The sequence below is a fragment of the Onychostoma macrolepis genome, chromosome 21 (assembly GCF_012432095.1).
Source record: "Onychostoma macrolepis isolate SWU-2019 chromosome 21, ASM1243209v1, whole genome shotgun sequence".
Lineage (NCBI taxonomy): Eukaryota > Metazoa > Chordata > Actinopteri > Cypriniformes > Cyprinidae > Onychostoma > Onychostoma macrolepis.
Window position 1 is genome coordinate 2931871 of NC_081175.1, and position 17882 is coordinate 2949752.

The 17882-nt window shown below is 36.6% G+C and overlaps 2 protein-coding genes across 2 annotated transcripts in view; one reads left to right on the top strand and one right to left on the bottom strand.

Annotated features, from left to right (window-relative positions):
- Positions 1-2447: 2447 nt before the first annotated feature.
- On the top strand, positions 2448-11815 carry frmd7 (FERM domain containing 7). The gene is made up of 13 exons (XM_058758588.1): positions 2448-2464; positions 2943-3096; positions 3572-3676; positions 3779-3821; positions 4780-4858; positions 4946-5043; positions 5127-5241; positions 6220-6367; positions 6474-6569; positions 6682-6845; positions 8620-8688; positions 8779-8854; positions 10883-11815. The coding sequence occupies exons 2-13, from the start codon at positions 2965-2967 to the stop codon at positions 11813-11815; spliced, it is 2058 nt and encodes a 685-aa protein (XP_058614571.1). The 5' UTR covers positions 2448-2464; positions 2943-2964.
- A 3155-nt stretch (positions 11816-14970) lies between these two features.
- stk26 (serine/threonine protein kinase 26) overlaps positions 14971-17882 on the bottom strand; it is a 28331-nt gene continuing 25419 nt past the window's right edge. The window contains exons 10-11 of the mRNA XM_058758354.1: positions 17332-17465; positions 14971-16637 (exon numbers count right to left, since the gene is read on the bottom strand). Coding sequence (XP_058614337.1) covers positions 16622-16637; positions 17332-17465 — 150 coding nt within the window. The 3' untranslated portion in view covers positions 14971-16621. The remainder of the gene's footprint in view (positions 16638-17331; positions 17466-17882) is intronic.

Here is a 17882-nt window from a genome sequence, read left to right on the forward strand (position 1 = left end):
TTTCACCGTAGCGTGACACAGATGAATGGAATTAGATTAATCATTACATACGTTTTATTAGCCATCCATTCAACATCCACTGTATTGTACAAGAGGACATTTTTTCCCCATATCATCGGTCAGTCTGAAAAGGTACAGTGTGCTAAAAATTTCTAAGAGCCGTGATAAACTGTTGGCTTTTCTACCAGAGAAAGAACTTATACTAAACAGCAAAAAAAGGCATGACAAATCATGACATAAGACTGACATCATGATTTGTCATAGGCTATACTAACTTTAGCTATAGAGGCCAAATAGCCTATTGCTAGGAGTAAACCTGTTTTTTCAACACAGAACCACAAGCGTTTTAGCATTCAATAATTATCCTATATCCACTTAAATTCAACTTTGCTTGCACTGAAAGCTCCTCCTGTCACCATGAATTCATAGTAGCCTATTCCTATAACGCTCTTTCTGATTATAGTTTTGACACAGAACAGAGATTAAAGAAGCGAGTAAAATAACAATTAACATTGATAAAAAGCAGAAAACCAAACACTGTGAGGTATATTCCCCTCAGAGACCAAGATTAAAGATTACAGATTTAAGAATCTCGTTTATAAACCTCTGGGAATGTCTGGATGATGTTTAAAGTTAGAAAAAAGCATTTACATTTATTGATTTATCGGACTTTTAAATTAAAAAAGACGTCATCTACAAATGCACCTCACAAAACCATTTTAACAGACTGTGACCACGCAGTTTATCAATAATTAATATCTTACACATTTTTGCTGAGAATAGCTTTTTATGGCAGCTGCTGCTGAGGGAGTGACTAAATTTGACATCTTTAACAGTGTTGCCAAGTCCGCTGTTTTCCCGCGGAATTGAGCTACTTTAAAACTGTTGACACGGATGTGTACTTTAAAATTGAGAGGGTTTTGATGTGAAAACCTGGCAACCCTGATCTTTATTCTGATTACAGATTGCATGATGAAAATTGTAGTTAGGTTACTCGTTTTAGGTAAAGTATTATGACTTTTTCGATTACTTTTTACTTCTTTTAAAATTACCATTAAATGTAGCCTACCACATATATTTAAAAAAAATTAATTTCCATCTAAACCACCTCAACAATCTTTCACACACACTTTTTAAAGAGACATTACAGTGTTGTGGTGGAAATGACACCAATACTGTGCGACAGCTATATTTTGTATAAAAAGTAATATTGATAGTGGTCTCACATAAAATACAATAATGTATTTTAATTATTTTACTAGTACTAGGTACATTAACCAGATGAGTCATATTTTTAAACTGTATTTTCATTGTTGAAGTTTAAAAGTCTGGGTGTGCAGTGATTTTGACACCTATAAGGAGGTTGAAAAGTATGAAAAAATCATAATAGAAAGGTAGTAAAAAGTTTTTAAGGTGGTTTTATTATTTAATATTTACAAACATTCACAAATTATTTAATGCCGGTTTGGGAGAAAATTTTCGCCAGGCCTGGAGTCTCACAGTCATCCGGGCCACTCCAAAAACCTACAGCTGTTACAGACAGAATTTACATTACTTTTAAGAATAATGACAGAAATGTTGGTAAAATGAGAACAATGTAGGTCTATCTTTTGTGTGTAAAATCTCCATCTTTTTATCGGTTTTATTTTAATAAAATGACACAATAGCATAAATATAAAAGAATTTGTAACCCTATTAAAGCACGACATGAAATACAGTGAGTCTGGTTAATCGTGAATTAGCTGTCATCATCAGACATCGTGCAGAATATATATTTCTATTATGAAATAAGTATTTTAATTATTTATTATAAAACTGTGCTTATGTTTTCACTATACTAATTCCCTACACTGTTTTTATTTTTATTTTTTTTGAATGCCTCTTACTGCATACTATTTTGAAGTTGTGCATGAATTCTATTTTCCACTGAATGGACTTAAGCCATCATCTTTGTACACTGCAAGGGTAAACTGCACATTATATCTGTGTTTGGGTGTTTTGTAAGTTAGAGGCTATTCTATTCGATCAGGCAAACACTTCGCCTCAAATGGTTTGGTGAGTGGGCTAGCTGTTTTATCTCTGCAGTATTAAAGCACGCAAATCGTTCAAGCATGCATGTAAGTTAAGGTAATAAAAATGAAATATAGCCTAACACTAATAATAAAGAGAATAGACAGTAAATAAAAATAATCATTAATGGTCCCACTTTCAAACTCTTTCTGTCAAAGAAAGGCACAGTGTGCCTTACACGACTTATAACTGGGTGTAAAAACCTGCTACAATGGATGAAACTGAAGGAGGAGACGAGAAGATGCGGTCTGTTTCTATGCTGTAAGCTTTATTTGTGCTACAGCTGCTCAGGCGGAGCTGTGTTGGTTGAAGGAAGTGATGCTGCAGCTGACATCCTTTATTTGATATGAGAGAGGACCATAGGCATAAAATCATATCATGGCATCAGAAAAACGTAAGTACTCATATATTGCTTTTTTTAAATATTTGCATATTAAAGACTGAGCATGCATTTAGTTAGACTTTCATGTCAAAAGATTGCACATCAAGTTTTAAATTTATCGTTTGATGTCTATATAAAGGTGCCAAACAACATGTCTGTTGTTTCATTGTACACTAAAACCTTGATTTATTAAATAGTAACATCAGGTTTAAAGCTCTGATATTTTATTCATAGATGTCACTATAAAATGTATTGCAAAAAATATATTTTAATAATTAAACTTATGTTTAATGAAATATGATTGTTATAACTTTAACATTATATATGCATATGTAGTATTATACATGCAGCTAATCTTTATGAAATGTTTGTTACTGACTTATTAATGAAAGCATCATCAGGTTTATGTCTTGATGTTAATAAAGCCAACTTGTAAATGTGTTTTACTGATTGTTCTCTGTAGAATGTGAAATTGTGTGCTGATTTTTAGGGTGTCGATTCATAAGGGCGACATGAGTATGAGCTGCAGAAGAAAGCAACCTGAGCTCTTCAAATCTGAAAACACACGAAAGCTGCAGAAAGACAGTTTGTTTGCTCTTCGAGTCATCTTTCTGGATGATAGCGAGCATGTTTTTGAAATGGAGGTGAGATAATTATGCTTTATAAAAGTTTGCGTCACCACATGAGAATGATTTAAAGATAGCTTTAAAGTCATTTTCTTCACATTTTCAAAAAGCATGCAGGATAACTCCATTGTTCCTTCTTATTTTATGCCATATTTGCTGAGGGGCATGTATTGCATTTTTTGAGTGGGACGTTGGACAATAAGTCATGCAAGTGTGTGTGTGTGTGTGTGTGTGTGTATGTGTGTTGTCTTTCTGTTGAGTGGTCTACCAGGACAGTTTGGCTTAAGGGTTTGCAAGAGAAAATGTATGTCAGCATCCCAATTTTTCTGTGCACGCTTGAGTGTCTGACCAAAAGGCCTTGCCACTATCCCACATCCTATGTTATAAAATTAAAAGCAGATAGCACAGATGAGTTTATAATAGCAGTATTATTGAGTTTAGCAGTGACTGCTATGTTTTTCGTTCAATATAAAAGCATTTGATTTTTTTATAGCAAAGAGTGCTGGGAAAGGATTTCTTCAGCACAGTATGTGGACACCTAAAACTTGTGGAAAGGGAATACTTTGGGCTTGAATTTCGACATCATTGTGGCAGTTATGTAAGTTATGTTTGTTAAATATGTATTTCTTAATGAGACAAGATATTATAGATGATGCTAATATTTCTTTGAGCTGAAGTCATTTGTGTTCATTTTTCATAGGTTTGGTTGGAACTGCTGAAGCCTCTTGCAAAACAGATTAAAAGTAAGTCTGTAAATATTTAAATGGTAAATCATACTCCAAGTATAGTGTAATAGTTGTTTCCAATAATGTTTTGCCAGTTGTATATTTATGTTAATTAATTGATCATATGTTATTATACTCATGATATACATATATATTGATATAGATATAGATATAGATAGACAGACAGATAGATAGATAGATAGATAGATAGATAGATAGATAGATAGATAGATTTGGAGAAATGTAGCATTGCATCAGTGTCTCAGCAATGGATGCTCTGCAGTGAATGGGTGCCGTCAGAATGAGAGTCCAAACAGCTGATAAAAACATCACAGTAATCCACACCACTCCAGTCCATCAGTTAACATCTGAGAAGACAAAAGCTGTGTGTTTGTAAGAAAAAAATCTATCATTAAGATGTTTTTAACTTTATATCATCTCTTCCAACTAAAATATGAGTCCATAATCCATAATATTGCTTCCTCCAGTGAATAAATAGTCTCACCTGAATCAGGAGTGAAATCTGCAGAGATCAAGCACCACAAGCCAAAACAGCTCTAAACAAACATGTGGCTGGATTTTGATGTGAGAGACAACAGATGATTTACTTTTTCACTGGAGGAAGTGTTATGGATTATGGACTCATATTTTAGTGTGTATTCACATCTACAATGTATAAACACCTTAATGATGGATTTGTTTCTTACAAACACGCAGTTTTTGTCTTCTCAAGATGTTAACTGATGGACTGGAGTGGTGTGGATTACTGTGATGTTTTTATCAGCTGTTTGGACTCTCATTCTGACGGCACCCATTCACTACAGAGCATCCATTGCTGAGACACTGATGCAATGCTACATTTCTCCAAAACTGATAACAAAGAAACAAACTCATACATCTTGGATGTCCTAAGGGTGAGTACTTGGGAATACACTCATAAACAACCAAAAACAATATTCTCCTCCTCTTAAAACAGGAAGAAATGATCTGACTTTCCGCTTCATAGTGAAGTTTTTCCCTCCAGACCCCGGAGAACTGCAGAAAGAACTGACCAGGTGCAGCACAGCCCATCACACACTACATCAAACAATACAACAGCACAGAACGGCACAGTGAACATCTCTGGACTCCGTCTCCTACAGGTATCTGTTTGCGCTGCAGATCAAGCAGGATCTGTCTAACGGCAGTCTGACGTGTAACGATAACAGCGCTGCTCTGCTGGTTTCATATCTTCTGCAGGGTATGTAGACTTCTCCATGTCGCTTGTGTTTGATGTGAGTGATTATACAGCACGACTGAAGTAATGTCTGTGTGTTTCTGCAGCAGAGATTGGTGATTATGTAGAAGAGCTGGACAAGCAGCATTTAGACAACAAGAGGTACATTCCCAACCAGGAGTGCCTCCACAAAAAGATCATGCGTTTCCATAAGAGACACAGGTAATGTTCAATTAATAGTCAGTCATAATGCTTCACCGATTTACAAATGACACGTATGCACACATTGCAAAGAGACTTTACTTGAAGTCTACATGCATAATGCATTGTAAAGGTATTCATGATGTACACTGTAATGCATAAAATATTTTGCTAACTCCTAATTTGCTGCTTATTAATAGTTAGTAAGGTAGTTGATAGTTTAGGTATGGGGTGGATTAAGGGATCTAAAATATGATCATGCAGAATAAGGCATTAATATGTGCTTTATAAGTAGTAATAAACAAGAATAAAGCATTAATATGTGACCCTGGACCACAAAACTAGTCTTAAGTGTCAATTTTTCGAAATTGAGATTTATACATCATCTGAATTCTGAATAAATAATATTTCCATTGATGTATGGTTTGTTAGGATCGGACAATATTTGTCTGAAATACAACTATTTGAAAATCTGGAATCTGAGGGTGCAAAAATATCAAAATATTGAGAAAATGGCCTTTAAAGTTGTCCAAATGAAGTTCTTAGCAATGCATATTACTAATCATAAATGAAGTTTTGATATATTTACAGTAAGAAATTGACAAAATATCTTCATGGAACATGATCTTTACTTAATACCCTAATGATTTTTGGCATAAAAGAAAAATCAATAATTTTGACCCATACAGTGTATTTTTGGCTATCGCTACAAATATACCCCAGCGACTTAAGACTGGTTTGTGGTCCAGGGTCATATATGTGCTTTATAAGTAGTAATAAACTGTCAATATGCTAGTAATTTGCATGATAATATGCAGCTAGTTAATAGTAAGAATTGGTCCCTAAGCTAGTTTTAAAATATTAAGCAGCAAAAACAGATTTCAACACTGACAATAAGATATAATGTTTTTGATGCTTTATGAAGGATCATGTGATACTGAAGAAAACAACAGAGAGAAACAGTAAACCGCCCGGATGTGTGTTTTCTCCATGCTGTAGAGGTCAGTCCCCAGCTCAAGCGGATGGTCAGCTGCTTGAAGTGGCCCGTAAGCTGGACATGTACGGCATCCGGCCTCACGCCGCCAGCGATGGAGAAGACATGAGAATCAATCTGGCCGTCACTCACTCTGGAGTGCTGGTTTTTCAGGTATGAACTGTATCATTTATAATAAAGCCCGGTCGAGCATTAGCAGTTTTAACACTGCCAAATATAAACATTCAACAAACTGCTATCTTTCCTGTTTTTATTTTAGGGAAATACTAAAATAAACACGTTCAGCTGGGCTAATATTCGAAAACTCAGCTTCAAGAGAAAACACTTTTTGATAAAACTTCATGTAGCAATTGCGGTAATTATTTTTGTTCATCCTCCAAAAAATGGCATTTCGTAATGGAAAATGGAAAAATATCCCTTGTTTATGTAATATACATATTACATACAGTAATATTGTGTTTGTTCAGGCGTCTCGTAAGGACACCGTAGAGTTTGCCATGGCCAGTCGAGACGTTTGTAAGGCCTTCTGGAAGATGTGTGTTGAATACCATGCCTTCTTCCGTCTTTCTGAGGAACCGAAGGGCAAGCAAAAATCACTCCTCTACAGCAAAGGATCTTGCTTTAGATACAGGTAGATACTGTCTAAAACAATACTGCACTACAGAATATTGCCATTTAGTGTTGTTCTGCAAAATTCAGAAACACAGCGTGAAAATTAATGTCAAAATTGGTGTAGAAGAGTACGCAACAATATACAAGCAGTCCATAAGAGTCATTGCTGGTATTCTGTGCCTTTTGTGTTCTCAGTAAAGATCATGATCTTACTGCCTTAAAGGTGCTGTATGTTATTTTTTGGCTGCACTGAAGCATAAAAATATCATACGTTTGCAGATATTTAGGAAAGATGGTAAGTTTCTCTGAAAAACAATGCTATGGCCATTTATTGTTCTTTGAAATGTGCATTCCATGATGTCGGAAAGTCTGGTTTTGTTTTGGTCTGTGACCACCGACTGCCAATTTACCCAACAGTATTTCAACACTCTGGGTTGCCAGTTGGTGGAAAACACAGCGTTTTCCAATCATGAAATTCACAAAGTGGGTGCAGATTACAGATTCTACCCAACTTAAAAAAAGCCTCAGCATCCATCTCTTTGCCTTCCATTGTTAATTGCGCTTTTATCTGTTGCGTGTCTCCAATCTGGCAACCTGTGTGAGCACCGATGAGGAGGAGGGGTGGGAGAAACAACTGTCTCCAATATTTTTGAATTTGGACTGCAGTTCCCATTTCAACCGCTAGCTATGAACAATTATGAATTTTTAAGCTGTCTATGAGTATGTTTACATGACAGCGCTGTAAAAAACTGGAAAAATAATTTCTCTTTGCATTTTTGAAAACTTTTGCATGCAGACAATAACATTGTCAAAACAGTTGACATTGAACTGCGAAAATGGCTAAAACGCTGTATTATGCCATTTTGTAAGGAAACACTACGCATTTGCACACATAAGACTGAACACATAATGCATGACGTCACTGTTTTCACAAATTCATGTTTTTGTAGTTTACATGAAAACAATAACTGTTTTTTTTTCAAAAACGTGCACTTTGTAATCCGTTTTCACAATTCTTCCCCCAAAATACTGTTGTCATGTAAATATTGTTATGCTAAAACACGTAAAAAGTTTTGTTTTTAGTTTGTGTCGTGTAAACGCCCTCTTTGTCATTAATAATACCATAAATAACACCATTTGAATTTAAGCATATTAAATTAAAAATAGCTTGACACATTTTAGAGCATTTTATGCCACAAAATATCACAATTTCCCCATGTCTCCAGGCTTGTGTGTCCCATTTTCATGATAAATACAACACACATATTGATTGTTTTTTTCATTTTTCTTCACATCATTGGGTAAAAAAGTAATTCTTTTTAAACAATTGACCCTTCTCAAAGACCCGCCCCCTTAGTTACTGTTGCTATGACCGACAAGTCATGCTGCTCTCACACATACACATCGTGTTCTCACGCAGTGAAAAATACATCAGGAGCAAAGAAGAAACTGACAACCCGCCGACAGACAAGACAGAGCAGGTTACTTTAGGTATTAAACAAAGTCTCAGCTCTAACTTTTTTTTAAAAGAAATTCAAACAAAAAAAACCATTTTGCGGCTCTTTACTGTGTTCAAGCGGCATGTGAACCGATCATCTCTTCCTCTTCACTAGTTATAGCATGAAATAAACATGAATGAACATCAGAAGGTATTTTACGCGGAAAGACTTAAATACACACCATTTTTCAAGTTTAAGTCCTTTTATCCATGGATTCCCATCAGACTGATCAGTATATATATATTTTAAGACTGCAAATGTAATTAAAAATCATCCATTATTTGCCATCAACAGTGGAAGAACTCAAAAGCAGCTTTTGGACTTTGCGAATAAATCTGAGAAGAACAATTTACCTTTCCAGAGGTGAGAAATGTCTAGAAACCATTCAAAACAGCTCATATTTCTCTGAAAGATGATTGTATGTAAAATAATGAGTTGTTCTTTTCCCTTCAGGAAGTACTGTAGAGATTACTGTGATTCACGACAGTGCAGATCCTCGCCTGACTTACTGACGGACGTTTCCAAGCAGGTACAGCCAGAATATTTTGAAGCTGGAAAATGTTACATACTTTCTGACATGCTAACTATATGATAGCTTAGCATGGATGATATGCTTTTAATGATGATCATTCAGTATGCTAAATTATCTACTTTTCAGAAATTAATGTTTTTCAGACTGGTTGCATTATGTATAGCATGTTACAACAGTGCACAGTGCATTCTTAGTATTTTATTTTAAAATATTATTATATTAGTCACTTATTCATTATAAATGATACTACTATTGTTATCAGTGATATAGTTGCTGGAGAGCGCCCAGAGACTCAGATATTCATTCATCCTTTTTATTTCATTTCAGAAATTAACTGATCTTGAATGTGCACTGAAAAAAAAAAATATATATATATATATATATTTTTTTTCATACTTAGTATTTTGACTTCTTTTCCAGTACAAATATCTAATCATTCTTGAATCAAGATGCATTTACTTGAGAAGTAAAATGGCTTAATTCTTAAGTAATATTAAGTCTTGTTTTCTAAAAAATGTATCCAAAAATTGTTAGTTTCTGCTTAAACAAGTTTTTCTTAAACTTGTTTTGTCTTTGAATTAAGATGATTATTCTTACCACATTGGCAGATACTTTTCTTGTTTTAAGCAACAAAATTTGTATTAAATTTTTCAGAAAACAATGTTATTTTGCTTCTCAAGAAAATGCCTCTTGATTCAAGAATGTACAGATATTTATACTTGAAAACAAGACAAAAATAATAAAAAAAGCCATTTTTGCAGTGTGTTACATAGCTGCACACTAAAGCATTAAACTTGGATTTTTAAAATTTTTTAAATCACAATTTCCACCTGATGAAATATTTCAATGCTTTGAATAACTAGAAAAGTATAATTATTATAAAGATGCCCATGGAGTTTTACCATTTTATTAATTTATATGACTTCCCGAGTCTAGATAGAAATCACACTTCTGAATTTTTTTTCCAAACAGTAGAAACACTGGTTTAAAGAAAGAAAAACAGTTGTTGAGGAGGTGAATTAAAATAAGAAATTGATGATTATTTGTTTTAACCCTTAAAGCATCATAATATTGAGAGGGTGTTTCTATTGCAGCGTCTATGGGAGGGACGGTAAATTTGACATCGTTCTCTCTCTTGACAGTCATGAAAACACTATCATGGTGTTTTTCGTTTGCTTTTTGAGAAAATGGGAATGCAAAAAATATATTTGTGGTTCTCTCCCATTCACTGCTCTCGAAGTTAACCCAACTACAGTGTTGCCAAGTCTGCTGTTTTCCCGCGGAATTGGGCTACTTTAACACTGTTGCCGCGGGTTATTTTTGATGTCCGCGGTTTGAAGCGACCCCAATAACTTCATATTTAGCCCCTTGAGTGCGCATTTAACAGGGAAACCCGGCCACAAAATGTGTATTTTGCACCCCGGAATGCGATTTTAACTGGGGGACCCCCTCGAAATGCGCTTGGGCTACACTGTAAAAAAAAAAAAAAGTTGAACGAACTTAAAAATCTCAAGTTTGCTCAACTTGTTTTTGTGGGAGATTCTCACATTTTTGTTGTATAAACTTAAAACAACATGTTGAGAAAACTAAAAAATCTGCTGAAGTTTGTTGCCTTAAAATTTTAAGTTGGCTCAACTTTTTTTTTTTACAGTGTAGTTTTGAGTAGCAATTAGGTGGGTTTTGTTGTGAAAACCTGGCAACCCTGCCCAACTATGACGACTTTCGCTGTTGGAAAACCCGGAAATGTGAAAAAGGTCCATTGTTATAATTGATGGAACAGAGGTCGTTTGCGTTGACCAAATGTCCCCACAAGGATAGTAAAACTTGAAATTTTTGACACTGGATATAAATGATTAAAAATAGTAAATGATGTTTATCTGAAAGTGTAACAATGCAAACAGGTTTTCTGTAAGGGGTAGGTTTAGGGTTAAAGGATAGAAAATATTGTTCGGTCAGTATAAAAGTAATAGAAGTCTATGGAAAGTCCCCACAATTCACAGAAACAAATGTGTGTGTGTGTCGCAGGCATACGAGCAGCAGTCGTGTGGTTTTCCTCACGCGGGAAGCAGCATGCGCAGTCAGTCGGCTGTGGAGGTTCTCGTCTCCTCTGAGCCGGAGGATTCTCAGGCGTCTTCCCTTCGGCCCTTCGGCTCTGAGGCGGAGGCAGGGCTCGGTGCACAGCGGGAGCACAGGGACAACCGGAGAGCCCGGTGCAGCTGCTGTGCTCCACAGCGCGGCCGTTTGAACAGACGCCAGCTGGTGCTGCTTTACCCAAACCAGCCTCAGGCCTGCCTGCACCTACATCCACTGATGGCTGTGTGTCCGTCGCTCGCTCTGGATCGCTCCTGCGCTCCGGTCCTGCTGCCCTGCTGCAGCCACACGGCGCATCAGACTCCCTCATTCTGCCTTCTGGACGACGCCATGCGCTCCTCCAGCTTCTCTGGAGCCTCGTACGCCCCGCTTATACAGTACGCTGGGATAGGTTGGCCTCCGGTGCTCGGAGCGCCGCCTGGATTTTACGTAGCGGGCAGCTTTGGAGACCGAGATCAGGAAGAGTTAGGCCACTTCAGTGATGACTGCAGCTATCAAACAGGACTTCCTCGTCGGTCGTACAGCCAGTCCGATGTCAAGCTGTTGTGTCAGCCGGCAGAGTTTCGCCCGCTGGGTCACTATCCCCACCTGTCTCGACGGCAAGACCTCACGCGGCCCACGTACCTGCCGCTGCATTCGGAGCAACCGACGGACGGCAGCAGGTCAGAACTGAGCCACAGCGACTCGGATCCGGACGTGGTGTGTTCCTTCTACTGTCCCGGGATCACCAGACTGGTGCGCTCCACACCTCTGGCACGCATGCGCATTTCCTCCGGAAGCTTACAGCTGGACGAGGAGGAGGAGCATTCTTTTAGTAATGAAGGCACATCATCTGCGACAGCTGTCAAAGCCAAACACAAGTCATAAAGCCCGAGACACACTGGGGTGCGTTTCCCGTGCAACCAATGTAGGACTGGGCGATATGGGCTTAAAAATATATCACAATATTTCTGGCATTTATTGCGATAACGATATCAATGATGATAATTCAGGGAATCCTGTTTCTTTAGAGAAAAGAATTACCTTTCCTCTTTTTACCCAAAATAGGGTGTTGTGAGCATTACTGAGTACATGCATAATGCAATAACTGTTTAATTCATACTGGAAGCTGGAGGCGCCCTTGCGCAGAAACTACACGTATGCATCGCAGAAGTAATACCACTGACGACGCTCCAGGAAATCCCTAATATGGACAAAGGAATCCAGTTATCGCTGAATAAAACTTAAACAGGCTCATACACATGCAAAACTGTAACTGCACATGTGCTACTGTAGTACATTTATTCAAGACTCAGACCGATTTTTTGTCGCACTGTAAAGTATAGCCCTGACCAAACCAGTTCCAGATTGTATAACCGATTACAACTCCTCCTCAATTTCATGTCCGCCTTCCGCCATGTAGCTCTGCACTGTTGCACACAGAAACATGTCAACAACTAGACTTTATCGTTATATCGTGGGAAGACTAATTCTTATCATGGGGAGAATATTTACCGGTATATCGCAAACGATAAGATATCGCCCATCCCTACAACCACGTAACTCACTGATTAACCACCATAGTATGATTAGGGGTGTGCGATATATATCGTCTGCGATATTATCGTAATTGTTGTTTGAACGATGTGTGATTTGACATTATCGAGTATTTTGCAAAAACCATTCAAAACATCCCTACAGAGTGCATGCATGTGCGCATTTAGAGTGCGTTCTTTCACTGCATGATTCAGTCTATTAAAATGCATTCAGAATGATCACAAATTCAAGACATGGGGGCAGAAAATGTATATATTTATACCACTTCATATAGTTAATAAATTTCACATGAAGAGTGCTGTTTTTCTCCAAAAAATTATCATGATTACAAATACGATATTGATTTTTTACAACAGTTCAATAAACAAGAAGTTAATTAAATAAGAGACTTAAGTTTTAGACACTATATTGCCTGTTTTTGTGCTATTTCACCAAACAAAAACCATTCCAAACACAGCCACAGCACTGTTTTTCATCATTCCTGAATGAATCAACCGTTTAAAATGATTTGGTTCAATCGCAATGACTCCCTTATTAACGCTGCCACCTGCTGGCGGTTTTAATTTCACATTTCGACTATTTGTTTTTTTATTTTTTTCCATGTATTAAATCATTTCAAATATCAGTATTCAACGTTTTATGTTTAATATATCAAAACATTATTTATGCATATGTAATTGCAGGTTAAATGCATTCATGTCTTGCATTAAACAGTGTGTAAATACATCTAAATGCCACTTCAGATGCAGCTTCTGTGTTGATTTCATTTGCTTGGTAACAGCCCAAATGTCTTATTATTCTAATTCACTGATTAAATGTAAGAATTTGACTAAAAAGATAATGGACACTTTTAGACAAAATGGCTTTATAAAGGTAAAAATTCCCATAAAATGTAAAAATCAGTTTAAACTTATTGATGTGAACTGATCACCACACAGAATATGAAGAATATCAAAAACTTTAGGAGTCAGCTGTCCACAGCAGTCCTTAAGATACCAGCACAATAAACACACTCAGCAAAATATCGTCTGGAAATCGTTATCGATAAAATCCCAGATAATATCAAGATATTATTATTTTTTTAATGATTAATTGCATCCAAAATAAAAGTTTTTGTTTACATAATATATGTGTGTGTAGCCTACAGTGTATATTTATTGTGTGTATATATAAATACACACACATACAGTATATGTTTTGAAAATATTTACATAGATAAATGTATAGTCATATAATTTATATATAAATATATTTAATCTATAAACAACATTTTTCTTAAATATATACATGCATGTGTGTGTATTTATATATACTACATAATACACACACATATGTACACGATGATGACACCTGTTGACTTGTACAATATGACACGTTTCTATAGAAGAATAAAACGTCATCAGCATGCTCTAGTGGTAAACAAAAAGAGCATGAAGCACACTTTAGCAGCTGTAGTTTTATACGCCGAAAAAAAGTGGCGAAAGAGGAAGGAGGTAAGCTGTTTTATGTTTTAGCGCCATGTCGCGTTGATTTCATGTCGCATTTTTATTGGTCAGTAAACGTGGGTCGTAGCAGCAAACACACTGTGCGATGATCACGCTAAAATATCTGACTCTGATGATCTCAGGCTATCTTTGGTCGCAAAACTGTGACAACGGCCGTCTGTGAACATCTCTCACTGTACTGCATGACATAAGAGCACCGATTAATTTAGGAGCCACGATCACAGAAATCGCTAGATTGTTTCACGATGCCAATCTTTGGTCTGGGACAGCAGACAACCGTGCAGTGTGTTTCGGGCTAAAGATACACGGGGAACAGAACTGTAAAGTCATTCAATAGCCAACTGCATTATATTATAACAAAAACCTAATATTTTTTAAAATGGAGTTCGCATAGGCTATGCTTTTTTGTTGAGCATCACATTTGAAATGTCAGGCTTTTATGGCTCATATATTAGGATATTATACTGAGAATATGGAGAGGAAAAACACCCCAGTTTTATTCAGAGGCTCAAACTGAGCAAAAATATGCAATTTGATGCAGATATTTATATTTAAAAGTGATGAAATTCTGGTTGCTTCTAATGTCAGTCAGTGAGATCTCTATGACATTATAGCAGACACTTAACATAAAATGATAAAAATATAAATTGTCACTCTATATCTCCAATAAATTGCCACAGTAAGATGATATTTAATGCTTAGTCGGATGATCAAAACATAATGCAAGGCGATATAATGATTGAGAGAAGAACAAATTCCTGAGAGAAAACATTCCTCAAAAACCGTTTGTTTACAGTAGCAAGTTGACATAGCAAGTGTTTTATTTGACGGCAACATTAAAAAAAAAAAAACATTTCTGAGCACTTTGTCAAATGTTTTAGACGCGATCAGTATGAACAGCCCCTGAAACATACAATAAGTCACAGGTCTTTTATCAAGCAAACAAAAACACACACACACAAAAAAACAGTCACACTGAAATGTCATAACTTAAATCTTTATTTGCCACACCAAACAAACTTATCTGTAACAGTTAAAGTCCAAAAATGAAGAGAACAGCATCTATATGATACAACCTAGAAAGATTTCTGTCTGGCGTCTTAAATGTACAAAAGCTCTGGTGAAGAAATGTACAAAACCTATAGCTTCTGCATCTACATTTCTATAAAGAAATATACAAATCCACTAAACACCTTTATTGCTCTAAAATCTTCCAGCAGTCTGGCAACATGTGTGAAACTTCGTTTTAAAGCTGTTTGAGAAGACAGTAACATCATATACATAAAAAAGTGAGCTTTAGGCACAATGGGATGCAACGTTGGCACAGTCTCTCCAAGCCAACAGGAGCAAATATGACATATGACCACCGCACCAGCAATGGCACCCTCGTGTTTCTTTACAAGCTTGGCAAAAAAGAAAAAGAAAAAAAGAAATCCCTCATCACAGGAGATTACATGAAAGAAATTTGCATTGAGCCTGAATTCTATACTGCTGCCTATAGCGTGGACTCGAATCACTTGCTGTCATCTCGGGTAGCTTAAATGCATCAGTTTGTGTAGAAATTCCCCCATCGCTTGCAGAAGCAGGCTGCCTTGAGATCTACTCAAAGTAAGTGGAATGTCTTTGGAGCAAGAGGGCTCTGAAATTAAAACACAAAACAGGCCCACCCCGTACAAAGTGTGCGCAAGTGCATATTTCCTTCAAAAATACAGTATAATTCTACCCTTGTATAAAAATATTAGCTCAAAAAACAAGACACTGTAAAAAGAGGGTGTTACTGAGAAATGAAGGGCAAAATATTTCGCTACAGTCCTGTGTATAAAAAGGTCTAGAAATTTAAGACGAATTACCTTGCCAATTAAAAAAAAGAAAAAAAAAAAAAAAAAGTCAAACTACAAAAGTGAAAAGAATAAAACTGAAATTCCCTGTTGTAATGGGCCAGAAATGGAGGTAGATTTTGCACAGCAAAATTCCTCTCATTTTCCGAGCGGTTTCAATTTTATCGATCTTCATTAACCAGGAGCTGTCTTTCTTTTTTTGATTGCTTGAATGAGGTATTTCTATTTATTTTGATATGATATGCATGTAATCCCATACAGCAGTTCTGTAATGCTACAGTTGACAGTGTGTCGAGAGAAATAAAGAAATCCCAAACCAAGACGAACAAAAAGAAACTGTTAATCTCCCAAACGTATATATTATTGATCAGAGTTTAAAATAAAGTAATGGATTGGGACATCAAATACATAAATATATGCAAACCAAAAGATTTACCTAATGCGGTGTAGAGCAGATCTACTCAACCGGTAAGGATATTTTGTGTCTTTTAAAGTAAAATGTGGAATAAAATAACAGTAACACACATCCTTGGGCACCAGCAGAAGACTAATATAAAAGCATGTGGCAAAATTGTATAAATACAGTTGAACACACACTATATATATATATATATATCCATTCTTTGGGACAAAAAAAAAGAAGAAAAAAAAAAAAAAAAAAAAGAACCCCTTTTGGTTATGATAAGATAGTGTGTGCGCGACCCCGCGTCCCTCCTGTCTCTGTACATGTGTGAGTGTGTTAAGGTGCAGTCATCCGGGCTGACAGCAGAAGGGTAGCGTTTCCCAATGCAGCACTAACTCATAGAGAACCTACAGAGGAAAGATGAGGAGAAACATCTGATCATGAATGACTGATAACCACTCTGAAATCATCAGCATTGCTCATGGGTCATGCAGGCAACACTACTGGCCAGATTTGAGCACACACCTGAAACGAGGCACAGATTTGGAGAAATGTAGCATTGCGTCACTTGCTCAGCAATGGATGCTCTGCAGTGAATGGGTGCCGTCAGAATGAGAGTCTTAGAGACTAAGCTGGAAGCAATGGTTTCAACTTTCAAGTTCAAACTTACAAACACGCAGCTTTTCTCTTCTGGTGTGGATTACTTTGATGTTTTTATCAGCTGTTTGGACTCTCATTCTGACGGCACCCATTCACTGCAGAGCATCCATTGCTGAGCAAGTGATGCAATGCTACATTTCTCCAAATCGGATGAAGAAAAACTCATCTGCAGAAATTCTTAATTTTTTGGTGAACTATTCCTTTAAGAGATCTTAGTAAATTAAATATTCATCTATGTGCATTAAAAGCAGAGCAGTGCGATAAGATATACTTAACATGAAGGGGGGTCTTGCAGAACAATTATAAAAAATCCCAAATATTGGTCAGTAATAACGATCTTGATGATCTATCAGTCAACCGCTACGTCTAACGTTAACTGCTACAAATTCTAGGCTGTAAACTGTTGCCCGCCATCAGAAACATGTCAGTAGTGTGTCTGACCTCTGCACCCTCTCCAGGATGTGGCTGATCATCCGGTCTGTGACACCAGGGCAGATGTCTTCAGCCACATGCAGGCTCTTCTCCAGCTGCTCCAGAACTCTTGTTGTGTCATCGTCACTGTGCTGAGATTTTAGCTACAACACAAAGACCACACCAACTCATGTCCAGTCATACAGTCAACAATCGCACTTTTGTTTTCGCAACTACATAACTAGACTGATTTCAGGTCACATGATGATTCTGAATGGCATTTTAATTTCCGTTCAGCTTTATTCCCCAAACAGGACCATATGTGAGCCTGGACCACAGAACCAGTCATAAGGGTCAATTTTTAAAAATAAATAAGCTTTCCATTGATGTATGGTTTGTTAGGATCGGGCAATATTTGGCTGATATACAACTATTTGAAACTCCGGAATCTGAGGGTGCCAAAAAAATCTAAATATTGAGAAAATCACCTTTAAAGTTGTCCAAATGAAGTTCTTAGCAATGCATATTACTAATCAAAAATGAAGTTTTGAAATATTTATGGTAGGAAATTTACAAAATAT